The 13658-nt window shown below is 38.3% G+C and overlaps 2 protein-coding genes across 2 annotated transcripts; one reads left to right on the top strand and one right to left on the bottom strand.

Annotated features, from left to right (window-relative positions):
- Positions 1–2244: 2244 nt before the first annotated feature.
- Positions 2245–5279, top strand: LOC128222946 (uncharacterized). The gene is made up of 3 exons (XM_052932137.1): positions 2245–3035; positions 3296–3655; positions 4032–5279. The coding sequence occupies exons 1-3, from the start codon at positions 2844–2846 to the stop codon at positions 4782–4784; spliced, it is 1305 nt and encodes a 434-aa protein (XP_052788097.1). The 5' UTR covers positions 2245–2843; the 3' UTR covers positions 4785–5279.
- Positions 5280–5740: 461 nt separating this feature from the next.
- LOC128222945 (putative nuclease HARBI1) lies at positions 5741–8085 on the bottom strand. The gene is made up of 3 exons (XM_052932136.1): positions 7347–8085; positions 6553–7164; positions 5741–6460 (listed from the first exon to the last, which is right to left on the bottom strand). Exons 1-3 carry the CDS (start codon positions 7700–7702, stop codon positions 6097–6099), a joined length of 1332 nt encoding a protein of 443 aa, XP_052788096.1. The 5' UTR covers positions 7703–8085; the 3' UTR covers positions 5741–6096.
- Between the last annotated feature and the right edge of the window lie 5573 nt (positions 8086–13658).

Raw genomic sequence — 13658 nt, 5'->3', positions numbered from 1 at the left:
CAAAACAATGTACCACGTGATTACCGCCTCTGAATACCGTTTTTCGATTTTTGTTTTTTAAACTGGTTTTACCCCCCTGTAAATTTACATTTTACTGACCGTTCCAAGGCGGCACCTAACAATTCTTGATAAACCTACCTATTTTTTTTATACATATAGTATGTATGCACTGTGCTGTTTGTGGAGTTTTGTGCTGTTATGTATCTTGTCTGTGATTTTGTGTTCTATGTCTATGGCGTTTGCCCAGTGCCACTTTTTCCTACTGAGCTTGTTTCTGTAGCTTTTTGCATAAATATTACAAAGCGCAAAACGAAAAACGAGTGGCAGAAAGGGATCTGGAAATATCGTCCCTTATGTAGTTTAGTAGATGTTAACATATATGGCGACGTCATCAAGTACATGAGAATACAGGAAATCGCAGCGCCACTCGTTTTTCGTTTAGCGCTTTGTAAAACAAAACTCGAAAAACGGTATTAATGAATCAATTTCTTGTCTTGATTTCCTTGAGTAAAATTGAAATCATGGATAAGAAAAAACCCTATGAATTTTGGCTTTCTATTCGGTCATAAGAAGAAAACTTTGTATAACCTAAAAACAGTATTAATAAATAGTTTCCTTGTTTTGTATTCCGTGGTAATATTTAAAAAAAAAACGGAAAAGGAAAAAAAAACTATCATTGTTTTTTTCTACAATCATTAGAAAAACGAAAAGGGATTTGTATGGTTCTTTTTTGTTTTTTACTTTCAATTGTGAAAAACGAAAAGACGGTGTATACACGGACCAAACATGTGTTGATTTACTGCAAGATGACAACATTTAAAGCGACTTAAGCGAAGTATTCAGGAAATGTAAAGGTGACAAATGCTGACCTTAAAGGAACAATGTCCTTTTCTTGTAAAATGCGCTTGCACTTTTTTATTATGGTAAAGGGTGGTAAAACATTAAGAGAATTAAAGCTAACGTACTGACAGCTGGAACCTTACAACAAATGTTGATACATGCTGAAATATGGTAAATCCAGTAATTGTTATGCAACTTATTGTTTCCTGAGCATTAAGGTGTTGGACTAATATCTTTATTGAATGTTCCGACAGGGGTCCGATTACTACTGACACCAAGAACCGTTATCTTCCTTATTGGTGTGTTTTGTTCTGAATTTTTGATATGAAAATAAAATAATAATTAAATATGAAATAATTAGGGAATGAATTGCTGTAGTGCGAGTGCAATCTTTGACCTGTTTAAACATGAAGTGTTGACGACACTGGCGCGCGCAGATTTCTTGGAGTTCGAGATCAGCTGTTGGCGAAGCAGGGCGGGCTAAATAACTGCTCGACAGGTTCCGTGGCAAAATGTGTTAAAGACAGCCAATGCCAATGGTATGAGGCTGTATGCAGTATCCTGAAGTACAGGACTAGCTGCCTTCCTTTTCGTCTGGGTGGATAGGGAAGGTAATAAAGATGGGTGTACAAAAATTGAATCTGTTAACAACCAGTTGCAGTTGGTTACTTCAAGTAGCCTCGACCAGAAGTGCTGGATGTAAATATTTTTTGGTGTAGATATTGTTGTTGTCGTTAAACTCCCTGGTTAGACCAGTCATAGCAGCAATCTTGTTAGTTCGTGCCGACTTGATCAGTCTTTAGCCAACCCCGGTGCCGCGCCAACAAAAGAAACAGGGGGAAAGTGTAGTGTCAGTGCACTATTTGACCTGTTTACACATGAAGTGTTAACGCTACTGGTGCACGCGAAAATATCTTGTTGGTAAAGCAAGACGTGCTATATAACTGCTTTATAAAGACCTCAGTTTAATGGTTTAGCTGCTTTACCAATGGTTTGGTCCAGATAAATATGAGGGCATACTTTATTGCAGGATTGATGTTATTATTGAGGTATGAACGCAATTGGGCTGGTTCAAGTCCGTGGAGTCCGAATAACTCAAGTATATACGAACGATATATGTGTGCTTAATATATGCACTCACTGTGAGATAATTAAATGTGACTTTGAAAATCATTCACTCTTAAAACTCTTCCATCACAATTAGAAAATGACAATGTATTTTAATTATCATTAACTATATTTGCACGTTGCACTATTAAAATAATGATAAAAACCCGAGGAAATATTGAAAATAAATTAAACTTAGTGCAAATAAATTTCATGATTTTATCCAACATATACAAATGTGGAACTCACTGTTTCAGTTTATGAAAGTCGAACAACTCTTCAATGTTAAAGCTGGGCTCCCACTGCCGATCAGATCAACTCGATCAAGCCCGATCAAGCGATCGGGTACTTGTCTGGGTAGGTCGGCATGATTGATCGGGAGTGGTCGGGGAGGTCTACCTTGGTCGGCATCGCTCGGGCTTTCTACCCGAATTTTTTTGACATGTCAAAAAAATTCGTGTAGCGATCGTGTAGCCAAGCGGTCGAGAAGAGCTCGGGAAGCGATCGTGTATTGATCGAGTTGAAGATCGAGTTAATCGAGAAACAATCGTGTAGCGATCTTGTTTGGTCGGATTGACATCTTTTACCCGATCTGTAACCGATCTTCTCGACTTCTACTCGAGTAATATACGATCGCATCCCGATTAAGTAGATCTCTGTTCGATCTCTTGTCCAGATTATCAAGACTGCTACCCGACTACTCCACGACCACACACGACCGCACACGATCAAACCCCGATCACTGTTCGACCATACACGAGCTCACGTGACTAAAGCAAGAAAAGCGTGCTGACCAGTGTCTCATAAGTTGTTTGGACGCTGAAGATATAACATCTTTAGCAAACCAATATCTGTTAAAACATCTTCAGCCAAGCCATTTCTACTACAAACTAAAGATGCCGAGAAAAGGCAAAAGGCCGATAGGCAGTACAATTGCGAGTAAATGTGCAGTTGCTGCGCCTCAGCCTGAAATCGTGGAACCCACCCAGGAAGAGAGTAATGAGTCGCCTATACCCCCTACTGACTCTTCTGCCGAGCAAACCAGAAAAGAGCAAGTAGAAGAACGTCCGACTTCTCCTGAGATAGAGGTACTAAGCTTTTGATTTTGCTTTCCCTTCGAATACGAACAAACAACTGTCATTAGACTTATATTTTGTGTGTCAAGTGTTTATAAGGATATAATGCATAATTTGTTTATTTTATCATAACACACTGCTATGTTTGTCATGTATTTTTACAATTAGTACTCTACATGTATATGTTTTTTTCGGCAATATTTTAGGCGCAAAATAACAAACATAATTGGAAGTTTCCTTGTTATTCATAAGTATACTTTTAATGTTTACAGACTGATATCAGGCCCCGGAAGACACTACATCGTACACTCACGCAAGATGAAGAAGATGACCTTGTAGCGTGGTTAAGAGAGAACTCGTTCCTCTTCGACAAATCATCCGCAGGATTCAAGTATAAGGAGAAGAAGAACAGTACATGGGCCGCGAAAGAGGCAGAGTTGGGCCTCAAACCTGGAGACCTGTCGTCAATCTGGTACACGAATATGAGAACACAGTATTCGAAACTAATTAAGCTTACCAACAAATCTGGATCTGGTGCTGGAGAGCGCACAGCAAGGCAACAGTGGATTTTGGACAACTTTGAATTCCTGCGCCCTTATCTGGTACAGCTGCGAACTCAGAGGGGATCCAAAGTAAGTACATGTAGTAATAAAAATCCTGTATAAATCATGTGTATACACTTAAAAGAAATATACGTAATCAAGCATTAAATTATTTCTAAATTTTAATGGTATAAAAGGGAGTTCAGTTTTTTTGCCTAAGTTTGACTCGGATTTAACGACAGCTAAGGCCATATCTCTATTATACAAGGCCATATGTGGACCTATGTTTTAAGTCTTGTGCAAGAGAAATACCATACAACATTTCTGAAAAGTTCATTTCAGAGCCGGGATTCAAACTCAAGCCAACACATGACACAGGATTCGCAGTCCAAGGCGTTAACCTCTCTGCCATCGGGGCACCTTCTTAAAAGTCTGTATTTATTCTGTGTACTTTCTATATTTGCAGTTTGCGGAGAAGAGAAAGGAACTTGTCTTGGAGGAGACAGAGGATGATGACGCCGCCTCCGATTCGTCAGCACCCTCTACATCAGCAGTATCTGGTTGCCGTCCCAAAGCAGCGCGTGTACTGTCCTCATTGACGTCCGAGTTGGAGTCCGTGCGTGGTGCCATCACAGTTGCGCAAGATCCAGCAGCACACACTGGCCAGTTTTTGGTGTATTTGATGCGCCAAATGGACCAGCAGAGAATGAATGTGTTTGTCACACGTGCAACAAGGCTGGCTCTGGACCTTGCGGAGGAAAGCCAAGAGGAGAAGAGACGACTAGCCACCCAAGAGGCAGCAGGGCATGTAGGTCAACAGATAGCAGATCCAGTTTTTGCCATGCCTGTCCCTCCCGCTCCTACATCATCTATATACAGAAGACAGGCTCCCATATCAGCGGCGTTCGGCTCAGCATGGCAGCAGAATCAGTTTCAGCAACAGGATCACATGCAGCAGGATTTTCAGCTAGCTACCAATATAGCTGCATCTGCACCACCAGCCCATCTTACACCACTGCTGAAAAGTTTTACTCACCTGCAACCACCAAATGTGCAGCCAATCTTGCAACAGCCTACATGTGCTTACAGGTCCATTACACCCGCCATAGAAACCCCAACCACGACTGCATCTATCATCCGCCAGGCTATGGATATGGTCTCGACACCAAATAGTTCCCCCATCCTAACCCAGGAGATGCATGACGCACCCAAGGACTGAACAAAGTAACTGGAAAATGGTTGAACCAGCCAAGTGATTTGATGATGTGATTTTACTCAAGTTTATGTGCATTGTGAATTTAGTTTTTCGACGTTTTGGTTTTTACTTTGAATAAAGGTTAAATAGCCTCATTCTTGATAAATATTACTGTTGACTGTTGAGTCTTCTTAAGTAAATCAATGTAAACTGTTCGTAAAATTTGTTTGGATAGCAATTTATCTTACTTAGAAACTTAATTAGCTTACTTTTGGCATAAGGCAAAATAACCCTGTTATTATGTAGGTTTCTGTCAGTATTAAAAGTTGAACTTAAATGTGTATTGTTATAACAAAACAAGGCTGGTCATGCTGGTAGCAATTACTTAAGAATACATGTATTCTAAAATTTAATATTTTTCTTCAGCCCCTAAACAATTAATCAATCAATTAAAAGTGAGCGTTGTGTTCTGGTAGTTAAAACGTTCGACCTTATGAAGAGATGTCTGCTACCGCAACTTGTCCTATACGTGTAGGTTATAGTTCATATAATGGAAAAATAACCAAATTTAATACAAGCGAGCGAAGCGAAGCGCCGTATTAAGTTTGTTTATTTTTCCATTATATGAACTATGACCGACTTATAGTTAACCCCGCCCACTATCATTCCTGTGCCTTCAATTAAAGTCATGTGATCGGGGGAAAATCACGCCATCCGTATACAGCGCGCCAATTGGTTGAACGGTAACTTGGATAAGTCGTTATCGATTCAAAATGACGTAACTACCGCTTGATAAAGCAGAAGTGACGTCATTTTGAATCGACACTTCTGTCGTTCCAGACAGTAGGCTGGGCTTGCTATTTGGCGCGCGCCATGTCTGCTGACCTAGTTATAATACGAACTTATTTGTGCAGAAGTGTTCTTATATGGAACATATTCGAGCAGAAATTTGAAAAATCTCTGGACGGTGATTGGCTCAGAAACTAGGGTGAACTATAAATGAAAGTTGTAAATTACTGGTATGTGGCTATTTCTTGTTGCCGACTTAGGTCATGTTCTAAGTTAACTCACCACCGTGATATGATTGAAATACTTCGAAAAAGGGCATAAAATCAAGAAACAAACAATCAACTCTATTGTATATACATGTATACTTGAAGCTTATTTCCTCCATTAACAAACATATCATGGAAACTATCATATCCAAATAGAAGATGACTTACTATAATATACTTAAACATATCGGAAATCACTTTAATAACTACATAACTTGTGCATACTCGCATCATATAGGTTATACACTTCATCAAAATATCTTTCCAAAGTAACTAACACACTAAATCATATTCTGTTGCCACTCAACTGAACCAGCTCGGGAGTTGAAGTAGTGTTTAATGTAGTTCCTCTGACTGACCCCAGCGGATGTCACCACATTTCTTCCATGGGTCCGATCACCATCAGCCAACTGTCTTCCTTGGCGCCATTCACCAGGTACTAATTGGTTATGCTCGTCCTCTTGGTCGACGGCCAGTCTTGCAATGGCAGGGTACCGTATGCTGATAAGGTTATGCAGTGTGACACATGCAAGAATAATCAAGTCAACGGTTTCGGGCATCTGGTTCAAGCAGCCAAGTAGGCACTGAAACCGCATAGCGAGAAGACCGAAGGCGTTTTCTACCACTCGTCTAGCCCTGGACAACCTAAAATGAAAGGATGGTGATGGTTTATAAGAACAAATTTCTGATTAAATGCATAGCTATTTTGCCAATAGTAATTCAAAAGATTGTCTAACCTGTAATTGAATATGCGCTCCTCGTTGGTCAAGTTGCGTCTGGAGTATGGCTTCATCATCCAAGTTCTCAACGGGAAGGCGTCATCTCCAATGAGGAAGTATGGGGTGTTCATGTCATCGCCAGGCAGTGGATCAGGGTCAGGCAAACCAAGGTTGTTTTCTTCTAGCATGGTTCTGAGTTCAGTGTTATTGAATAGCTGGGCATCGGATGCACTGCCATTAGCACCAACGCTTACCCAGATGAATTTGTAGTTTGCGTCTACGAGTGCGAGTAGTATTATGGAAAAGAAGCCTTTATAGTTATAGAACAGAGATCCAGAGTTCTTCGGGTTCTTTATCCTCACGTGCTTACCATCAAGAGCCCCGCAGACATGAGGAAAATTCCACTTGGTTCGGAAGTCATCTGCAATCTGCTGCCATTGTTCAGCAGTGACGACGTCTGGCAAAACCTCTTCAGAGTACTCCTGTATTATAGCATCCAAAACTTCAGGGACGAATTTACTTATTGTGTTACTTCCCACTCGGAATGAGTACATCAAGTCTGAATACGAGGCTCCAGTTGCGAGATGACGAAGAGTGACCGCCAACTTCAATCCAGGCTCCAGGGCTTCCCTGAAATAGAGATTGAACAATGATAAGTAATAACTAGCCTGCTATTATACAACGTATTAAAATTTCTTAAATATTAGTGACAATTGCACAGAGCTGTTGATGTCAATTGGTTGGAAAAGTAACTAGATGACTAATTATTTCAGAAATACGTGAAAATGATGGGGATCAAACCCATGATTTACCTGAAGTTGGTGTTCTTTTTCTGAATTCTGGGTGATATGCGATCAACAAGCTCCCCAAACATATCAGCGTCTACCCTTAGGAAATTTTTGTATCCTTTTGGGTCTTCCCTGTTTAGCTCCTGTAGCAGTTGCTCATAATGCCCATACAGGGGTCGTCGTGCAAGCCACTGCTTCATCCATATTTTCCTGCGCATTTGTCGCCTACGTCTATGCCTACGACCCTCAGCCTCTTCCTCTTGTTCCAACTCTAGCACTGCAATGGCCCTGTCTCTCTGGAGCTCTAACCATCTGGCCCACATCTGCAACTGCTCAATCTCCATAAATATGTATACTATGCTGGACACAACATATACCATGAAGTTTCAGGATGAAGTGATAATGATCAACACTGTTTGAAGTTTTTATTCTAAAAGTTTTGGTACACGACTGTTCACGACCTTCTACGACTCGAGTACGACTATGACGATCGGGTCGGGGAAAGATCTGACACCGATCGAGCAGAGATCCAGTAGGTCGAGTTGAGATCGTGTAGGGATCGTGTAAAGGTCGGGATGATCGAGCGGAAATCGGAAAGGTGGTCGGGTTGACGTCGTGAAGGAGTCGTGAATAATCGTGTGGAAATCGTGTGTGATCGACAAGAGGTCGAGAAGAAGTCGTGTATTCGCCTTTAGTCGAGCATGGTCGGGCCTGATCGGGGAATTTGGGTGATCGGGATGATCGAGTTGATCTGATCGGCAGTGGGAACCCACCTTTATACAAAGTCGAGTGCAAACCATAATTTGAATTCTCAAGAAAATCATTATTTGCCCGAGTATGCCAACAGCCTGAAAAACACATTCATGGTTAAAAACTCATGAACAGATATTCATAGGTTACTAAAAAATCAATATGGGTCATTTACTGGTCATGCCCAACCTCCATGTCAAGTTTGATTATTATAGATCCAGAAATTGTTACGTTATCACTCGAACAAGCTTTGGCCTATAGACGGGCCGACCGACCGATCAACCGACCGACATGTGCGAAACAATATACCCCCTCTTCTGCGAAGGAGGCACAATATATATGAAACACAAAGTGATGACCCAATGTATGTGATATGCAAGATTTAAGTCATTTTGGAACTTGGAATAGCACTTATTGGCACTCGTCCATCCATTATGCCCATTTCTAAGAAGAGGGGGTATAAATCGTGTTTTGGGGGTCTGATTTAATGATTTTAACACTGACCTTGAATGCCAAAAGCTTGTCCGAGTGGTAACTAGACAATGTATTTAAATATGTTTCTCAAACTTGATATAGGTGTTTGTGTTACCAGTGGATGGCCCTTATTAAGTTGGGCATCATGAGCTCCAAAATGTCATTATGGCGTTGGACGCGAAAATAGTGTCCGAGTTGACACTTGACCCTGCCTGAACCAATGTCCTTAAAGTGGACATGGATACGGGGTGTGGCATGAGCATGACCGCAAATGATTTCTGACACTCAGGGGGCATTATGATAATCATATTTTGGTATTATATATTTATTTAGGGACAAGCAAAATAAAACTAAGAGTATGGCAGGGTATGAAGACAAGTTGGCATATTTGCAGAATATATTAATATGAATAACTCTAAATCAACAACAGTTAAAAATAATTTGAAAAACATTCTGAAATCACTTGAAAGGTCGCGAATATCGCGATTTATTCGTTGTATATGTATGATAAATGATATTGCTTCTCCAATAGCCTTGTCTTTAGCATGGGAGAGTATAGTTGTAACGTTCTTTTGCACCGTTTTAATTTTCCCGCTCTTTTGAACGGTGCTATTCCTGAATAATATCTAACGTTTTCACTCATGCATATTTGCACCGTTTTTAACGGTGCTTTGTTTAGTATATAAATGGATCTTGTTTTCTACCCTGCAGTTTTGACTGAAACTTTAAAGGAAAATAATTATCAGTGTGGTAAGGAAGCTAAATCTTTACAGACCACTAAAATTACAATGATAAATGTGTTTATTTCGCCTCATCAATAGTGAGTTCGAACCTTGTTGGTACAATATTCAATACAGTCGATTCTACTTGACAGTCAAAAGAAAGGATCATTCTGAGGAGGAAACAAAGACCTCAGACACATGAGGCAGAACCAGGTGTGGTCCATGACGTATTATGCAACCTTCAAAAAATATCTGAGGAGGAACAAAGACGATAGATAATCAGATGTGGTTTAATACGTGCCTTCGTCGAAGAAAAGAATATCTGAGAAGGAACCAAGAAGAACAGAACTAAGAGGCAGAATCACGTTTGGTCCGTTACTTATCAGGCCCCCTTCAAAGATAACGATTCATGAGGAGGATTTAAAACGCAACAATCCACAGACACATGAGACAGAATCAGGTGTGATCCATAACTTATGCCCCATTCGCAGAAAAGGATTTCGGAGGAGGTACCAAGACCACAAAACTCGTGACGTTTTTTTATCATGACGGCAAACATAGGTTAACATGTTCACGACCACAAAGATCATCACTTAGCATGTAATTCAAACATCGCTATGGAAGTTTGCGGAAGATTATCACTTAGCTGTTGCATGCTGCTGTTTCATATGATGAACTTTTCTTGAAACATGAAAAAGCCAACAGTTGACCACAATGGACTTTCTGCTACAACAGCTTAAGATGTTCCTTCCCATTCAAACTCAGACATGTTGAATTCTTACATGATCGTGAAAAATATACAAGCCACTGTTGCTTACCCTCGTAATATGGTCTGACAGCTATGTTACGTGGTCTAGGTATGCCAACTCTATTCATGACTTTATCAGCAGATGATTGGCACTGGTATGAACATGGCATGTGCCTCAAGAAATTTTCATTTGATGAAGCAAAAACAAATGTTTGTTTTTTCAAGTATAAGGTCTGACCCACTGACATCCATTAAGTGTTTTTCTATGTTTCTTGTTTGTGAATTTGTGTTCTATGTCTTTGACGTTGCCCATTGCCACTAAACCGGGTTTATGTTTAAACTTTTTGCTACTGAGCATGTTCCTGTAGCTTTTTGCATATCTATTGAGTGCGACCACTTCGTAAGGGTTGTTTTTCAAAGTCGTGTCGTGGTTCTACTCATTACTACATGTTTTTTTGATAAATGATGTTCCTACAGAGGTTACTAATATCACACATGGTTTGATGGTAAATTACATAAACAACACTGTGCAAACATATACCCAGTAAGGATGACGAATTCAAAAGTCAAATAATTAATGATGCAAATGCTGCTGCTTACTATGTATGTCATTTATGCAAGTAAGAACCAGATATGTTGGAAGTTTGCGCTGGCAACTTGATACACAATAACTTTGCAGATTGCTTATGAGAAATAAAATCGAGACAAATGTCTGATTTCATAGGTTAAACAGTAATGCAATAACATGTTGGTATTTTTTGGAAATGAACATTTAGATACAAAAATTCTTATAGAGGTTTAAATAGAAAAAAAAATTATAGGAAGAGTTTTAGAAAAAGTATATTTGTTGCGATTGTACTAGGTCTTTACATCTAGCAATTGTATGATAACGAAATGGAATGATTATTTTAGAATTGTAAAAACAATGGAAAAGGGTTATTGGAAAATTTTGTAAATGGAATGCAATTAGTAGTATCTGCAAATAAATTTTATCAATGTGTAACAGAAGTGCAATTGAAAGGTCAGTATATAACAGATTGACACGAACATTCATTAAAAACCACAATATACACAGGTATATACAGAGATACCTAACAATCCTTGATAATTACACCTTTGTTTTATATAATATATATCAACTGTGTTTTTGTTCCACGTTTCTGGTTTGTGATTTATTGTGTGTTCTTTGACTTTGGCGTTTTCCCTTTGCCTTTTAACGGGTTTATATTTAAAGTGACACTCATATAAAAATCTTTTTTTTTATGTTACCAATATTATTTTTTTCTGATAACCCTTTAACTACTTACTAAACAATGGCCGTCGTAAGACCGGGCGCTCGACTACGCCGCTTTGACTTAGAAGTGAATACAATAACAATGTAATATTACAAAGTTTGGTCTCTTTATGTCAAACCTAACTAAAATTATTCTATACATAAGGTGACTTTGATGCTGCCCTCCCACCAGCCCGCCCGAACAATGACGCAAGTTGATTTCCCATTATGAAAATGTGGTTGAGAATATACAAATATGCATTTCAAAAGAAAAAAAAGAAAAGAAAAAAGAGAGAAAAAAACAAAACAAATCAAGGGCCATAATTTGTATTTAGGGTTAAAATGCAGTTATGTTTCTTGTTGTAAGATGGTCGTAAATAATTTTGAATTTTATTAAGTGCATTGAATGAACGGTATAGAAGTTGTTTTTTTTGAAATCCCAACTTGCCCTTAACTTTTACTTGCTTAAAACTTTAACCTAAGTCAGTCAGGGGCCATAACTTGTATTAAGGATATGGAGTTATGTAACCTTATTGGGTAATGGTCCTGAACAATTGTGTGAAGTATTAAGTCAATTGAATGAAGGGTATAGAAGTAATTAAATTAATAAATATCCCAACCTGCTCTAAAACTTTAACCTTAGTTCAATAGTCAATCAGGGGCCACAATTTGTATAAAAGATAATATGGAGTTATTTAACCTCATTATGTGATGGCTCTGAACAACTGTGTAAAGTATTAAGTCAATTGAAAGAATGGTATTGGAGTTTTAAGTGAAAATCCCAACTTGCCCCAAAACTTTAACCAGACGCCGGGGCGAGAAGTATAGCCCACCTATTCTTCGAATAGTCGAGCTAAAAATTTATTTTATGGACAATATTCATTACTGATAACAAGATTATAACCGTGTATTTAATAGCAAAAAGTGCAAAAATATATATTTAATGAATGGTGAATTGTTAAAGATTCACTATGGTCATTTCTTTCAAATAAAACTCGATATCTTTCATAAGAATCATTGTTTTTGACATTTATTCATCGTTTTTGGAATATTTTAACAATATTAATTATGGTTACTTTTGGCTACTGAGCGTGTGTCTGTAGTTTCTATATAAACATAATCAAATGTTTAAATTGTAGGTCTAAGAAAATAAACGTGTGAAGTGATCACATTCAAAGGACATGAAGAAACATACAAGGACATGGTTTGGTATATATTAAATATGTGCACTTTATTGAACGTGCATATGTGTGAGCACTTACACAAGTATTAGTTATAGAACATACCTGGAGTCTTTAATAGTGTAATCACATCACAAGAATAAACTTTTTTAAAAATGGATCTAGTAAGTACAAGTGTTTTGTCCAATGTCCAAGTCAAGAACAATACCGCAATATGTAGCAGTGTCTGTAGTATCCAGTTTTTAAAGATTATCCCACAGCCAATGCCGCTTTCAAGGCTCCACTGTAACATCCCCATTGCAACACAATTACCATATAAAGCATAAGTGTGCTTTAAAATGATTAAAGTAGATTGTTTGCCGTAGCTATCACTAGTCAGTGCAGCGGTATCTTTATAGTTTGATACACTCAAAACGCATATATGTTTCAAATACATGCATTAGAAAATCAAGAAAATGAACGCCTGCAGATCCAAACCAGCTTCGTGTATGTAACTGGAGTATTATGGCTGGCTACAGCAGAATTGTTATTCAGAACGTATAGTGTTTGAATGACACAACTTGTTACTGATAAATGTCAGTTAATGAATGAAATTAAATGACATCAAATGTTATTTTATATTTAAATATCTAGTTTGTTAACCTTACTTATAATAGATGTAATATTAATGTGCAAAGGTTTTTAATTGATTGTAAATAGAAGGCCACTTTGTTGATAATTTATGAAATCAATGTCTTATTATCTTCATAAGAACACCGTACTATACACCAAAAAATAATATAATATTAAATATCATCTGAAAAGTAAGCAGTATTCCTCTCCAACAACGCTTGCGCTTTCTTATTCTATTTATCCGTTAAGACGGTATATTGTTGTATTTAACGGTACAAAAGTTGCAAACACATCCAAGTAAATGAATACGCAGTTAATTGAGATGTGTTCCCATGGATTGATACTGGTCTCACTGTTCTACATTGATACGATCTATTTTAATACGCAAAAACGAAATTGCAAAATTCGTTCAATGGCCGCTGCCATTTTGTCAAATTTGCTGATAGCTCTTGAAAAAGGAGATTCTTTCCTTTTTTGTTATCGGCTGTTTTTATTGGTCGGAAAATGATATAAATAGTCAAACTTTACGGAGTTTCGCTAGCCACGGTATCATACATATTTAGAACATGCTAGGTC

This window comes from Mya arenaria, chromosome 17 (assembly GCF_026914265.1).
Source record: "Mya arenaria isolate MELC-2E11 chromosome 17, ASM2691426v1".
NCBI lineage: Eukaryota > Metazoa > Mollusca > Bivalvia > Myida > Myidae > Mya > Mya arenaria.
This window is presented reverse-complemented; position numbering and strand designations above follow the sequence as displayed.